At 46.3% G+C, this 14,588-nt stretch overlaps 1 protein-coding gene across 1 annotated transcript; it reads left to right on the top strand.

Moving 5' to 3' along the window:
• Nucleotides 1–3,768: 3,768 nt before the first annotated feature.
• On the top strand, nt 3,769–14,385 carry F3 (coagulation factor III, tissue factor). The gene is given in 7 exon segments (XM_028880077.2): nt 3,769–3,923; nt 3,925–3,952; nt 5,062–5,167; nt 9,164–9,351; nt 10,995–11,173; nt 11,830–11,989; nt 13,484–14,385. Coding segments are annotated over 7 exon segments (858 nt in total). The 5' UTR covers nt 3,769–3,863; the 3' UTR covers nt 13,621–14,385.
• Nucleotides 14,386–14,588: the final 203 nt, after the last annotated feature.

The raw sequence follows: 14,588 nt of genomic DNA, 5'->3' as shown, positions 1-14,588 counted from the left end.
TCTCTTCAGGACATCCAGCTCAGTTTTCCTGACCTGCACAGGCATTTGTCCCCCCTCCCTCTTAAAAAAGAAAATGAATCTTTTTAAAATGCCTTTTAGAAGGGCTGACCATGACAGGCTTAAAGTTTTTTGCTTGGGAGGGAGTAGAAGAAAATTTATCAATAAACAACACTATGAAAATGCTTTCCTCTCCACTCCATATGCTGACAGAAAAGCATTCAAACATTAAAAACCCAAGTAGGGAAGATGATGTATTTTCACAGGAGAGGGACTTTTTATTTTAGTCTGCACATCTGTAGTCTAGTACAGAATCCAGCAGCTGCTAGGCATTCGAGTGTCTGTTGAGTGGATTTCTATACATCAAATTCAGTGAGAAGTCTCAGAAATTGAGAATTAAGGCATTCTTGCAGAAAGTGCTACCCTACAAAATTTTAAGCCACATGGTGTTGTATTAATAAAAGTGCAGGTTAAAGGTTCCTTTTGAGTGGATTTTTTAAAACTAAGATCATAACTGAGATTCATTTATAATTTATCTCTCATCATTGCATGTACACAATAAAATGTTAACTATTGATCATTATGAAAGTGTGTTTATCAGACACTCTACTGAGCCTTGTGTTTGAAAAAAAAAAAAAAACCCAAGACTTAGACTAGAAGATGTTTCTCTAAAATTGTGAGGGTTTTTAAGCCACATGCCCTTAATCCCAGCACTTAGGTTGTAAAGGCAAGTAGACCTCTGTGAGTTGGAGGCCAGCCTGGTCTACACTTAGTTCCAGGCTAGCTAGGGCTATCTAATAAGAACTTGTCTCAAACTAAGTAACTAACTAACTAACCAATAAATAAATAAGTAAAAATAGTGTTTTTCCAAATCTCGGTGCTGTGTGGTCACTGACTGACTGAGTGACCGAGCTGGTGAGCAGGAGCATGTGGGGACGGTCAGGGTAACAGATTCTTATTGTGCAGGTTTTCAGCTAATTTTGATTGAAACCAATTTTGGTTGGATAGTACATAATTATTTTCACAAGAAGCCATCACCACTACTGCCAGTTTCTTCATGACTAACCCTGACAGATGTTTCTTTGGTTTTGCTGAGTCACTTTCCCCCCCACTCAGAACTCTGTGTTCTCACTAACTGAATTCCCTCTGGCTTTTTTCTCATATTTTGCCTTTTACCTACATTTTGAGGGGGGGAGGGGTGGTGGTTAAATTGTTCTTTTTTTTTTTTTTTTTACCATTTCCCATGCATATAGCAGGGTGGTTTTTTTTTTTTTTCTCTCTCTCTCTCAATTTTACCTTTTATCATAAATCTTAACCTGTCCTTTTCCTAGGAAGACAGACATTTTGAGGAAATTACGCTCAACAGCTGTTAAGCCTGGTCCCATGACTGGGCAGGTTCTGAATCACCCTAGAGTGCAGCCTGTTAGAGAAATGAACAGCTCCAAACTTCTTCATTCTGCTCTGGAACTACCTCCCCTCCAGTTAGAAGTCCTGGAAGCCAGAAAGAGCCTCAACCACCTAGAGACCATGGGGGCTGGGGCTGGGGCAGGCGGCGAGCGGGGCGGCGCCTTTTGATTTACATCGATTTGCATTTTCTCACCCATCCGACCATCCCACTGGCCCCGGCTGCTCCGAAGGGAAACTTCAGTGACAGAGTCCATCTCTTGAATGTTAATCCAAACTTCCAGCTGCATGCATCACTGCACAGTAATCTTCATTGATTTAAACACACGGCACCTCCCAAGAGCTGGTAACTGTGCTAAGGACTAAAGGGGGGGAACATGATTTTCCCCCCAAAAAAAGCTTGAATGGGGAAGATTGGCATGTGAGTACATAATCAAAAGTACACGGAGTGCTGGATGGAATGGGTAAAGCTGCTAGCGTCCTCTATACACGTGTATAGGAAGGACTGAAAGAATGTCCTGGCTGTTTGCAAACTCCTCATGGGCCACATTTCACCACCGCTTATGTAAAAGGAAATCGAGCTCTCTACGTGTCTTCATGCATGTGTGTTTTAAGGAATAGCCAACAGGATATTTCTGCCTACCAACAATGAGTTCCTCAAACTGCGCGTGTTTTCCACGCCACTGCAGGACACTTTTGAGTGTCCGTGAATGGAAAAATTAATCATTCTCTTAACAGTTTGCTTGATGCAATCTTTGTTTGCCCGATCAGGAGTAGCCGGCAAGGGGAAAGCCCCTGGAGTAGAGGACCAGGTAGAGCTATGTTGTGCAGTTTGGCCCGTGAGTCCACACGGCCCCGCTGGCCTCAGGACTGGTACTGTTAAAGGATATCTAAGAGGTTCTGCCCTGTCTGTTCTCAGACATAATCAGGAAGCCCAATCAAAGGCACTGTGAGTGTGACAACAGGTTAGTGATTTTTTACACTTCTCAGAGCCTACAAGGCTTTCCTAAGCTTGACTTTACTAAAGGAAGTGAAAAAAGAAAGTGTATGATGAAGCAGTGTTTTGCAACCTCATGAGGGATTAAACGACCCTTTCACAGGAGTCCCCTAAAACCACAGGAAAACACAGATATTTACACTACGATTCATAGCAGTAGCAAAATTACAGTTATGAAAGTAGCAAAGAAAATAATGTTATGGTTGGGGGTCCCCACAACATGGACTGTATTAAAGGGCTGCAGGATTAGGAAGGGTGAAAACCCCTGGTGTAAAGGAAGGAATAAGTTGAAGAGTCGACAAGGAATGATGAGAACTCTTTTGACAAGATGTTGGACAAACGCTACCAATATGACAAGTGACATTCTCAGACCTGACCAGCTTCACAGCAAAACCTAGAAAAGGAAGCCAGGAAAAAAGAAAACCCAAGCTTGCAAGTGACACCTGTTTGGGACTAGCCTCAGTGACAGAGGTGTGCTTGGAATGGGTGAGCTCCCCATTCCCAGCATCTAGAAAGAAAAACAAACAAACAAAACTGGAAGTCCGAATGTTATTTTTTTTTTCAGTTTCATTTTTTGTTTCTCTGTATTTGGGAGGAATTCCCTCTAAACCCACAACGTGAGAACCTCAACGTGAGAACCATCCTTCCTGGAACCCCTTGCCTACAGAAGTCATGCTCAAATTCTCCCCGGACTTTAAACTGCAGTTCCCCAGTCACCCTCTGAAGCTGGGAACCGGAACGGGGACGGGGTGGGTATGGGAAGGGGATGCCAAGTGGCCTTTAGATCTAATCCAGGGCACTTGTCCATGGCAGACACGTGTATTTACTGCACCGCCCTGCACAATGTACCAAGGGACTGGCCGAATGTTCTGCTAACCACTGGGTGCTCAGGCAGAGCCTGGAACTGCCCTGTTCTATTAGGGACCCTGATACATCTTCTGCTAGGGGCGCAGACTACATGGAAAGCACAGGGAAAGTAAGGCTCCCTTGACTTTCAACTCAGGTTCCCTCCAACGCGACTCCTTTCTTCTTCGAAAGCCACCCAGGCTGGTCATGCGGGGATCGGTGGGGCAGCCTGGGTCTCTGCAGCACCTGGATCCGCCTGCGCCGAAGGGGCAGCTCGGCGCTCGGCGGCGCGGTTGAATCACGGGTGAGTCACCCCTTTCGGGGTCTCGGAGTTTCCTATGGGAGGAGGCGGGGCAGGGGTGTGGATTGACCGGGAGCCGCCCACCGCGAAGGCGAGTGACCCGGGCTGGGGGGCGGGGAGTCGCTGGCCTCCGCGGAGGCGGCGCGGGGTGGAGAGGCGCCGGTGGCCGCGCGCGGCCCTTTATAACGCGCCCCGCGGGGACCCCGGCAGCCTGGGTATAGCCGGTACCCATCTCCCGCTCTCTCCGATCGCTTCCCCGTAGCGCAGCCTCCGCGCCGCCGCCGAAGCCTCGCGACCTCGCGCCACCAGACCTTGGACATGGCGATCCCCGTGCGCCCGCGCCTCCTAGCGGCCCTCGCGCCCACCTTTCTCGGCTGCCCTCCTTGCCCAGGTGACCGTGGCTGCAGGTGAGTGGCACTGGTCATGGGGATCTCGTGGCGCCCCGGAGACAAGGAACAGATCTGGCTGGCTGGGGGCTGCTGTGGTTTCTTGGGGGAAGGACCCCAACGTGCCCCGCCGCACCTGTGGACGGGATAAGCTGCACTTGTCCTGAGGGTTTGAATGAACGCAGGGCGGGAAGGTAGTTGGCGCCTGATCCCCTGGCTTTTGTCGCCGCTGGAGATGCCTGCTTTGTGCGTCCACCGCGGTTGCATAATGATCTGGGGTTCCCGCTTTGACTTTGAGGACAGAGCTTCCTAAGAAGTTGTGCCCTTGAAGGTGGTGGGCCCGTGGGTCCGCCTCTGTCCAAGTCGGCGTGCTTTCCGTGGCTTGCATTTTATCTTTGAAAAGGTGTGCGCCTTCCCGCAATAAATAGCTGCCCTTGTGGCCTTTAGTTTAGATCTGAAAGAAGCAATCCTGTTGTAAACTCGGGCAAGACAGAGTGCATACCCCACATCTGCCCTATGTTTGGGGTGAGGCTGAGACGGAAACCCGAGGACTTGCAAAAAGAGACGTTAGTAACAGAGTATTTTAATGGAATGGCATCCCACCATGTGACAGGTGCCACGTGGGCCGCCCGTCTACCTTGCTCTCCTTGGGAGTTTCAGTGTAGAGATATTTTAGATTACAATCGGAAAGGTCAAGCTTGGCTTTTTTCGTTTATGCGCATTCCGGACTCGCCTCACGTGTGTGGGACGTACCCTCTTTTGAACTTACTCTAATCCTTTGCTGCTGCCTCTACTTTGAGCCTGACCATGTCAGAACAGAAGGGTCTGGGACTCTCTAGCACGGTGAGTGGACCTTGTGCGCTCCTTCCATGTCGTTAGGAAGGGGACTTTCCCTTGAATAGTTCAAACAAGAACTTCAGGGTCTTCAGCCGTTTCCACGGACTGCGGTGTGGATGTTGCCAGGAGGACGAAATGGGTCTAGAAAAAAATTGGGGTCTCTCTCTCTCTCTTCTTGATAAGTCAGCAACATTTTTGTAACTGACATTTAAAATGTGCTCCTTTTGAGGATGGGAAAGTGTTTCGTGAACACAGAAGTGCATGCAATTATGGTTCTTTTGTGTTGTTTATAGGTACTCCACCAAGAGCGTTTAATTTAACCTGGAAATCAATGAATTTCAAGACAATTTTGGAGTGGAAACCCAAACCCGTCGATTATGTCTACAATGTGGAGATAAGGTAAGCTAAATTAAAGACAAAAAGATAGTGTTTTTGCTCTTCCAGCTCTTGTGCACTAATACCGACTCTTTAAAGCCGATGTTAGGTGAGGCTATTTAGCAAATCATAGAATTTTCATTGTGATATGCCGGCCACTGTCATGTCCCATCAAGGTGGAACATTTCCATACTTTAAACTGATAGGACAGGAGCTGGGGACACACCTCAGTCTGTTGAGTACTTACTTAGCACACTTAAAGCCCTGGGTTAGATGCCCAGCGATGCATAGAATTGGCATGGAGTCACTCAGGAGGTGGAGGCAGTACGATTAAAAATCCACAGTCAGTCTTGATATATATATGGAGTTCCAGGCCATCCTGCAATACATGGGATCCTGTATCAAAATAAATAAACAATAAAAAACAAATAAATAAAATGATATAATGTCTAGTTATTTGGAGGAAATTATAGGAAAACTATTAAGTGCATAAGCTTTAGAGGGGCGAGCCTGCTCACGCAGGCATTTATAGTATGCTTTGGGGTCGATGGTGGCTAATCTCCTATAAGCACCAATGTGCCTTTCCGGTTGCTAGCTGTCTAGACTGGGCTGCTCCTGGCATGTCGGGCAGAGGTAGGAGGGATTCCAGAGTCTACATTGCCCTGAAGCCGTGCTGGGTTCACTCATCTATGGACTCTGTGAATCTAATTTTGGTCTTGGTGGAGGCCAAGTTCCTGACTCACTGAGCTGCTTAGTAAACAGTGCTGGATTGTCTATATCCTTTGCTGTCTGAGGGCCGTTGGGCTCCTTCAAGCCTGTTCACTGACTGACAGCTCTCAGGAACAAGTAATTCAACACTTGAAATCTAAGTATCAGGGTGTGCCACGTTTCCCTTTGATGGTTTTCACGTATTCTTGGCAAGCCTTTGGTTTCTGATCGGTTCGAGGAGATGTGCAAGGAACTTGGGAAATTGAGGCTGCCTGGTGTGGAAATTATTTTAATAGAGATGATGCAGAGATGTAAGAGTATCACCGGCAAAAGTCAAGTGTGTTTTTGCCTCTGTGTTCTGCGGCTCCAGCTTGTGCCGAACCTTTTGTAGTACTAGGGCGCAACTCTCAGGTGTGGGTCTTTCCGAGGACTGTCTTGTTTTTCAAAATGAACTCCATCACTATCGCCAAACCAAAAGCGAAGAGAACTTGAGTGTGAGCATGCACGCATACATGCATGTGTAGCTATACATAGATATATGCAGATATACAGACATTTCCTAATCTGTAATTACCGTTGTGGTCCAACTTATCCATTCAAAGGCTGGTGATAGGGTTCAGTAGTAGGGTCCTTTTCTACCATACACAAAGGCTTGGATCCCAGCCATAATCAATTGAGTTGAACTGGTAATGGCGGAACACACCTGTAATCCCTGCACACCTTGGTCATATGAAGCACAAGGATTATGAGTTCAAGGCTACATATATGTTCAAAGCCAACTGGAGCTACATAGTGAGACTCTGACTCGAAACAAATTCATATTCTAACAGTTGAGAACTGTTAAAGTAATTAATTTCCTTTGTATAAACCTGGCATTTACCTTAGGAAGCACTTTCCTTCTAGATACGAAGATTAGATTTGGGGAGGAATTACTATCTTCTAAATATATTGTCTTAATTGGAACAGCATTGGAAATGTAGCTTGGGTTGACTTGATTTTTGAAATATTAGCCTTTACCAGCTGTAAGTTTGGGGGAATTTTAAGGTGGTCATTATTGAGATGAATAGAGCTCATGATCTGCAAACACCAGAGCTCAGGGCACAGCTTAGGAATGCCCTCAGACTTGGGTATCCTACGGGTCAGGTCACCCTCCTCAGGCCCTTGCTGCTCAGCTGGCTGATCCTGGAAGCATTTCCATCGGTCAGTACCTGAGACCTAAGCTAGCCTTCACTCTTCCCAGGGGAAAGGGAATTCCAGGACTAAGGGAATCATGGCAGTCATTTTTCTCCATGAGACTGTTGCCCCAGGGAAGCCAGGGACCTACCCTGACTGCTGCTGCTGAGTGCCAGGCTGCCTGGAACTGAGGTGTGCCACATCCTCAGGAGAGTCTGTCAGTCTGATGCAAGGTAGAGAGAAGGGCCTCGCTCATCACTGCTTCTCCTGAATCTCCTTTATTTTCTCATCCCCCCCCCCCAAGGAGACAGCACCTTAACCAGGGGACCCTGTTCCCCACCTCCACCCATGCTGCTGACGCTTGGCTGTGTGGTGCTGGCCCAAGGGCAGCTCTGGGTACCAAAGCCCCTCGGTTGAGTCTCCACAGCATCTTCTCTGAAAATAGGCTCAGCGGTTAGCTGGGAAGTACCAGAGGCCCTGCCTCAGCACCACGCCACAACTTGGGCCACCCAGTCCATAGTGTGTGCTGAATTCTGGAGCTGAATTTAGAAGCGTCCAGACACAGCCTCTAACTCAATTAGCGAATGTCTGTTTTCTGTTGGAACTCCTCAGGAAACTAGGAGGGACTTTTATTTCCAAATTTGGGTTTTTTTTTTTCACTAACCTAGAGGGACCTTGAAGACTTTTCAAGTGGTTGTGCTCTTAGCAGCACCCAGAGGACCTCGCTGGAGAGCTGTCCTCTCGTTGACCTGCTGTCACGGGATGATGCAGGCCCCTGCTCTAAAGTTTTTTCAGAGAGCACGTGTTCCTACTTGTGAGCTGGGTGGAACAAAACACCGCATCTCTCAGCTGTATGTCCTCACCCAGAGCCTTACCCCCGAACGACCTGTTTGTCTTATTGGTGGAAAGAAGCCACCAAGAAGCTCACCATTGGCTTTTGATATGGGAAAGATGTGATCAAGGTGCATTTTAGTCATCCTGGATCCAAACAGCCTCTATACTTATCATAGAAGAAAATAATAATAAAAAAAATACAAGAAGCTAAAATGTTCCCGTTTTAATGCTAGTGTGTAACTTTGAGGATAAAGGACATATGTACCCAGGTTCTTTCAATCTGGCTATGTTTTTGAAGAATCCACATTTGTGCCTCTTCTATGTGGATTTAGATAATTGAATCTCTGTGTGACACCCCTGCTCATTGTATCATATTCTATATCTATGTTGGATAATAAAGTCTATCAATAACAGATTCCCTACGTAATTACATTCTGCCATGATCATCGTGGATGGTTAGTCAACCACTGACTCTCCGTATCCCAGATAGCATGCTGGCCCCTTTGCACATGTTAACCTCATTTGCTATAATCTCTTTAAGGCGGCGCTGGATTCTTCTTAATGAGTGTGATCGTAGGGAGTGTGTATTCACCCTGAACGGGCAGCAGCCTCATACTCAGCGCACACCGAAGCCACGCTGCTTGGTAGAGAGATGAAAATCAGAACTCTTGGTCCAAAGAGAGCCCGCATGTTCAGAGCTCTCATAGCAGTGGGGTGGGGGAGAGAACGAAAGATCTGTCCTCCGCCCTCGGAGGCTCAGACTTTGTTTAAATGGGTATTACCTGCATTGGCTGTCTCGGATCTTTGGAGAGGTGTGTTCTCATTCTTGTAGTCACAGTTAGCGTGTGGCGTGGTGAGGCTAACAATCCCAGGTCTTCCACCCATTACTGGGTGACTTAGTGTCTCTGACCTTCTGTGCTCACATGCATTTTTAAAAGGGGGCTGGAGAGATGGCTCAGTGGATAAGAGCACTGGCTGCTCTCCCAGCACCCACATGGCAGCTCACAACTGTCTGTAAGCTCCAGTTCCAGAGGATCTGACACCCTCACACACACACACACACACACACACATACATACAGGGCAAACACCAATGCATATTAAATAAAATTAACTGATTAATTTAAAAAATCCAGCAGAACCAGTGAACTTGCATTTGTATATCAATTGCTCAGGGTGGGGAATGCCTCTTCAGGTTCCCCTGTAGCTGCCAGTTGGTAGCACAGAGCACTCTGTCAGGAGGCCATTCCTCCTGGTGGACACAAGACCCTAACATCCCATTTCTTTTTCTCCTTCCTTCCTTTAGCTCTGGATCTAGTAACTGGAAAATCAAATGCTTCTTAACCCCAAACACTGAGTGTGACCTCACAGATGAGATCGTACAGGATGTGCGCCAGATTTATCAAGCAAGAGTCCTATCTGTCCCAACAAATAACACTTATTGGGGGAACGCACCACTTACAAATGCCCCAGAATTTTTACCTTACCGAGACAGTAAGTAGCTTGGCTTGTAATGTCTTCATTCTTGGTCTAGTCTTCTGTATATTCTTGTGCTTTGTGACCCCTACTGGCCATTAGATTAAACATGTGTCTCTATACACAGAGAGATAGATGCACATCTAATAAATGAGCTCCCGCTCTCTGCAGGTGTGGCAGGAGGTCCACAGAACGTGAACTTGTGTGTTGATCATTGTGCCATCTACTGTCTACCCTCAGTTCCTACCAGTAACCAGCTGGAGGCTGCACCAAGGCTAGGGTTGTGGCTTTTCCTCGGGATACTCTATCAAGATATTCGGCACACGATGGATTTTTCAATCCTTTCATCAGATCAGAGGTCCTAGTTGAGGATTTTCCCCAAACAAGCACAGGTCCACAGGGAAGCTCGCTTGTGCCTATAATCTGGTGCATTGGTTCCTCAACCAGCTGAGCTTCATTTGATCCCCAGATGAGCTAGTACCTGCCAGCTCTGGCCAGCCTCCCTCGTGCTGGGTTTGAATGTGTGGCATGCATTCTTCCCTACCTTTGGCCCAGTGTGCTAGCCTAATAAGGAAGTGCAGAGAATTCCCGCCAAGTAGGCGATTTGCCAGGAGGTGGGGGAGGCAGTCAGGACTGTGGTTCAGAAGTAGACATTTCATAAGCACATGCAGCATAGTAGGAAGACTGAACTCCACTCCTTTTTGCAAGGCCTGCTGGGTCAAACAAGAGTGTTGTATTTTTGGTGATCCCATCTGTACCCCTCTGACAGCACTGTGACATGGATGGGTAAGGGACGATCGACCAGAGTTTTACTTCTGATATTTGCTCTGATGGTCTCATTACCCAGGCGAATGTGGCCGAATTCCTAGGGTCTCCATTGACAAGGCCCTCTCTTCGGACTCCCTTGTGTTTTTCCCCCTGTGTTTCTGCTTCATCTTCATGCAGGCTCACTGGCAATCATTCTCCCCCAGCCATGACTATCCTTTATAGTTCTTGAGCTTTCAGTAAGCCAGGCCAGATCCTTTGTGGTACATGGCAGAGCACACACACACACACACACACACACACACACACACACACACACACTGTCCTTCGACTTGCATAGAGTGAGGACTTATCTGACCATCATATAACCAGAGCACAGGAGGTAACTGAACCAGGAACCAATAGCTTAAAATGGACTCCTGGGTGGACCAGGGACACCTCTTGGGCTTCCCGGCCCCTAATTTATTATAGCTAAAATATGGCAGCTTGCAAAGCTGCATTGGACAATGTACATTCCATCATCCACACATGGCCACCAAACTCTAGAAATATGGCTAATGCTGCCAAGATGAAATATATGCCAGTTTTTGAAAAATGTAAAATATCCATAAAGTGTTTATATTGATTGAAGTTTATTATTAAAATTAATCCCACCAGTTCCTTTTCAGATTTTCTAATGATGAAAGCTCTCCTTGTATTTCCAGAGGATGGCATTGTCATGTGCTGTCTTGGACTCAGCTCCAGGAGCCTCCACCACCCCTGTTCCTGGAGCTGAGTCTGTACAGATGTTCTATCTGAACAATAGAGGAGCTGTCCATTATGACAACTAAGTGATCTTTTCTTTGTATTGACTGTAATTTCCAGCCAAGGTAATTTAATTTTTTTTTCCATTTCAGCAAAACTCGGACAGCCAGTAATTAAGAATTTTAAACAAGTTGGTCGGAAACTGAACGTGACAGTAGAAGACCCACGTACTCTGGTCAGACAGAACGGCACCTTCCTCACCCTGCGGGACATTTTCGGCAAGGACTTGAGTTACACACTCTTTTATCGGAGAGACGCAAGCACAGGAAAGGTGAGAAATTTCTCATTCATTTTTATGCCTTGTTTTATAGACCCTTGATTCTCCACGGCCCGCTGCTTTCTTTCCTAGTTCAAATACAGCAGACTAGGGGTTGTCAGGGTGGTATGGACGACAGGTCCTCGCTCTCCTGTCACTTTGGAGTTAGTTGCCTTGTGCCCTGGGGCAGGTCCTTTCAGACATTCCAGTTTCTCAACCAAGGAGCTGGACCAGATAATCTCCGAGGGCTGGGGGCGGGGGATGACTTATTAATTAATTTGTGTGCGCACATGCGTGCATGTGTGCATGCCGCTTTGTGATGCTGGGGATTGTTACCCAGGCCTGGTACACCAGACAAGTTCTCTACCACTGAGTTACATCCCTGGCCCCCAAATGTAGCCTCTTCAGTGATTCTATTTTTTTTTTCCCTATAGAAAAAGGGGCTGAACTGAGTTGGATGTACCTAAGTTGTACCTTTTCAGCCTTGGTGAAGGCATCCTTAGCAGTTATCAGGAGTTACTCGTTGACCCAGTAACTTCTAATCCTCCTATGTCAATGATGTCTGCATAGAACTTGGTTAGATCCCAGGTTTCACCCTCCTCAGTGACTAAATAAGGTGAAAGAATTCATGCTGAGCCTCGACGGACTAAGCACTCTTTATCTTTTCACAGAAAGAAGCCACTACAAGCACTGATAATTTTTCCATTGATGTGGATCAAGGAGGAAGCTACTGCTTCTTTGTCCAAGCTCTGATTAACTCCAGGAAAATTAACCAAAGGAGCCCAGAAAGCATCACCGAGTGCACGGACCAATGGAGAAGTATAATGGGAGGTGAGTGGCCATGGCTGTCAGTGGCCTGGTGGGCTGCCCCATGTCGGAGACAGCATGGACCTCTTTGGTTCAAACATTCTGGGAGAAATAACTTTAGGGTGTTTTAGGGTTTCTTTTGGGTTCTCTTCGGGGCATTTAGAAATGATTCCATGTGGCCCCCTTGGTTAGCAAGCACTTTTCTGGGCACTCGCAATGGGTCCAGTTCTGTGGGGCATTGGGTATGCAGAGCACAGTTAGGACTTAAGTCTCGGGTCACGGCCATCTCTGCCTGTGTTTGCGGACACTATGATCTGGGGGGCAGTGGCTTCTGGACCAGCTAGCTCTGGACATGGCAGATATTTCAGCACACCTATGATGGCCTGTTGCTACAGGGGATGTGTGTGTGTGTGTGTGTGTGTGTGTGTGTGTGTATGTGAACACACACTCTGGGTGTTCAGTGTCATGCCTGAAAGCCTGTGGATATCCCTCTGGGCCCCACAGAGAAGGGGAGTTGCATGCGATCAGGGAAGAAGAGGCAGGGGACAGGAGCAGTGGCTGACCCCTGTTAAGTTTCAAGTCATTATGTTAAGGCAAGTAAGCCAGACTCAGAAAGACGACTACCACAGTTTTCTCTTATATGTGGTATTTTAAAATTATATACGTGTGTGTGTGTGTGTGTGTGTGTGTGTGTGTGTGTGTGTGTGTGTAGGTCATGGAACTAGAAAGAGGACCATGAGAGAGAAGGGAGAGCTATAAGGGAAAGGGAATGGAATAGATGTGATAAGAAAGTACAGGGGTGGCCTATCTGGAGAAAGACAAAGGGGTATGGGCGCAAGGGATGAATGAGAACAAAGTCTAATTACATGTACTTATGAAAATGCCACCATTAAACCCATTACTTTAAATGCTAACCTAAAAATAATATTTTAAAATGCAAGAATACATTGAAGTATTCTGCCTTCTTACTCCTATTGACAGAAACTTCTTTCCACTGGGCCCACACCCCTCTGGGCCAGCTCCTGAACCACAAGCCTCCAGATTCCCTTTCCTAAGCTCTACTCTAATTCTGTGGCCTCACCTCTATCCTCTGAGGTATTTCCTCTAGAAAGCCTCCTCGCTACACCAGCCAGCTACTGTCTCCTCATCTCCTGCACCACACTGGATCTCCTCTTTGCCCTTCCCATTCATCTTCTACTATGATCTCGGCCACCAAACACAGGGTCCCTTTTGGCCACATTTCCAATGCCTGTTCTTGCATCTGACTCCAGGGGTCTTCTCTATCCTAGGAACATAGGGTGACTCATTTAATGCTATAGTCGTTGTCAGTTTCTCTCAAGCATATGAGGTTGGGTAAATTCTTTTTTAATCTAAGAATGGTAGAAAGAGTGGAAGAAATAGACTTCAAATTTCAAAAAAGCAGGATGGTGTCATTTGGGGTCACGCCCACCTGTGAATGGGATTTGAGCCTCCAAATTGACTTTGTGTCTTTTTTTTTTTTTTTTTTTTTTTTTCCAGAAACACTCATCATTGTGGGAGCAGTGGTGTTCGTGGTCACCATCTTTATCATCCTCCTGTCCATATATCTGTGCAAGCGGAGACAGAGCAGAGCTGGGCAGAAAAGGAAGGAGACCTCCCCACTTCGAGTGGCGTAGAGGAAGGAGGCTGAAGCCACTAAGTGCCACACGAGCTGCATGGCACTGTTACCAAGACCTCTGATGGGAACAGAGGATGTGGAGCGTGGAGCTCTAAGAGTCTGCTTCAGAAAGGCTCCCTGTGACCCGATATTCCAGCCAACGCTCTGATTCCAACACTAGCATTTGTCACTTTAAAATGTACTGAGGGTACAGACTGGTGAACACTACAGCGTCTCTTGCACAAATGCTTTTTTAGATTGTGTATTCTACACTCAGGAAGACACTAGGTCACTGGGGGACTTTTGGAAGGGCCCTGGAGAAGCGATTTCATGGACTCTAGGGCAGTATAGTGGGAACTGGTGGACTTTTCTAACAGCTGTCCTTCTGTAAAGCGGTATGTGGTTTATTTGTCTCCCTTTCTAGGTACTTTTGGAAGTTCAAAGCAACTGGTAGACTTTCATATTAATGTGTTAAATGCAGGATATTTCTGCTTGGGCATCTTTCTGATATGTGTTACAATTCAGCACTTTAATGACAATGGTGGGGATTAAACATCGATAGCCAGTTCTATTTTTATAAGACTACTCCATAAAGAAACTGCACTGAGTTTTATGACTTAAGGTACTTCAAAGTGTCTATGGTTAACCTTGCACATATTTATATAAATTTTAAAGGTTTTGTATATGGGTTTTTCTATGTATATAGCTTCTATTTGTATATATTGAAATAATTTATTTAATATACTTTTATATAAATAAAGGCCATTGGGAATTGAGACTATTACATTTATATCTTCCATTTATTATTTACTACTTGGAATTTGCATTAGGTGACTTTGCTGCAGCAACACATGATCCTAAAACTCTCAGTGGCTTACAACAGTGTACAGTTTTCACTGACACCACATTTGTGAGTCTTGGTAGGCAATGGCTCCTTGAGTGTCTTCTCAAACAAAGCAGAGATCTCTATTTGGATCAGAGCAAAGG

Source organism: Peromyscus leucopus, chromosome 6 (genome assembly GCF_004664715.2).
Source record: "Peromyscus leucopus breed LL Stock chromosome 6, UCI_PerLeu_2.1, whole genome shotgun sequence".
Lineage (NCBI taxonomy): Eukaryota > Metazoa > Chordata > Mammalia > Rodentia > Cricetidae > Peromyscus > Peromyscus leucopus.
Note: the sequence above shows the minus strand (reverse complement) of the source record. Positions and strands in the feature narration are given on the sequence as shown.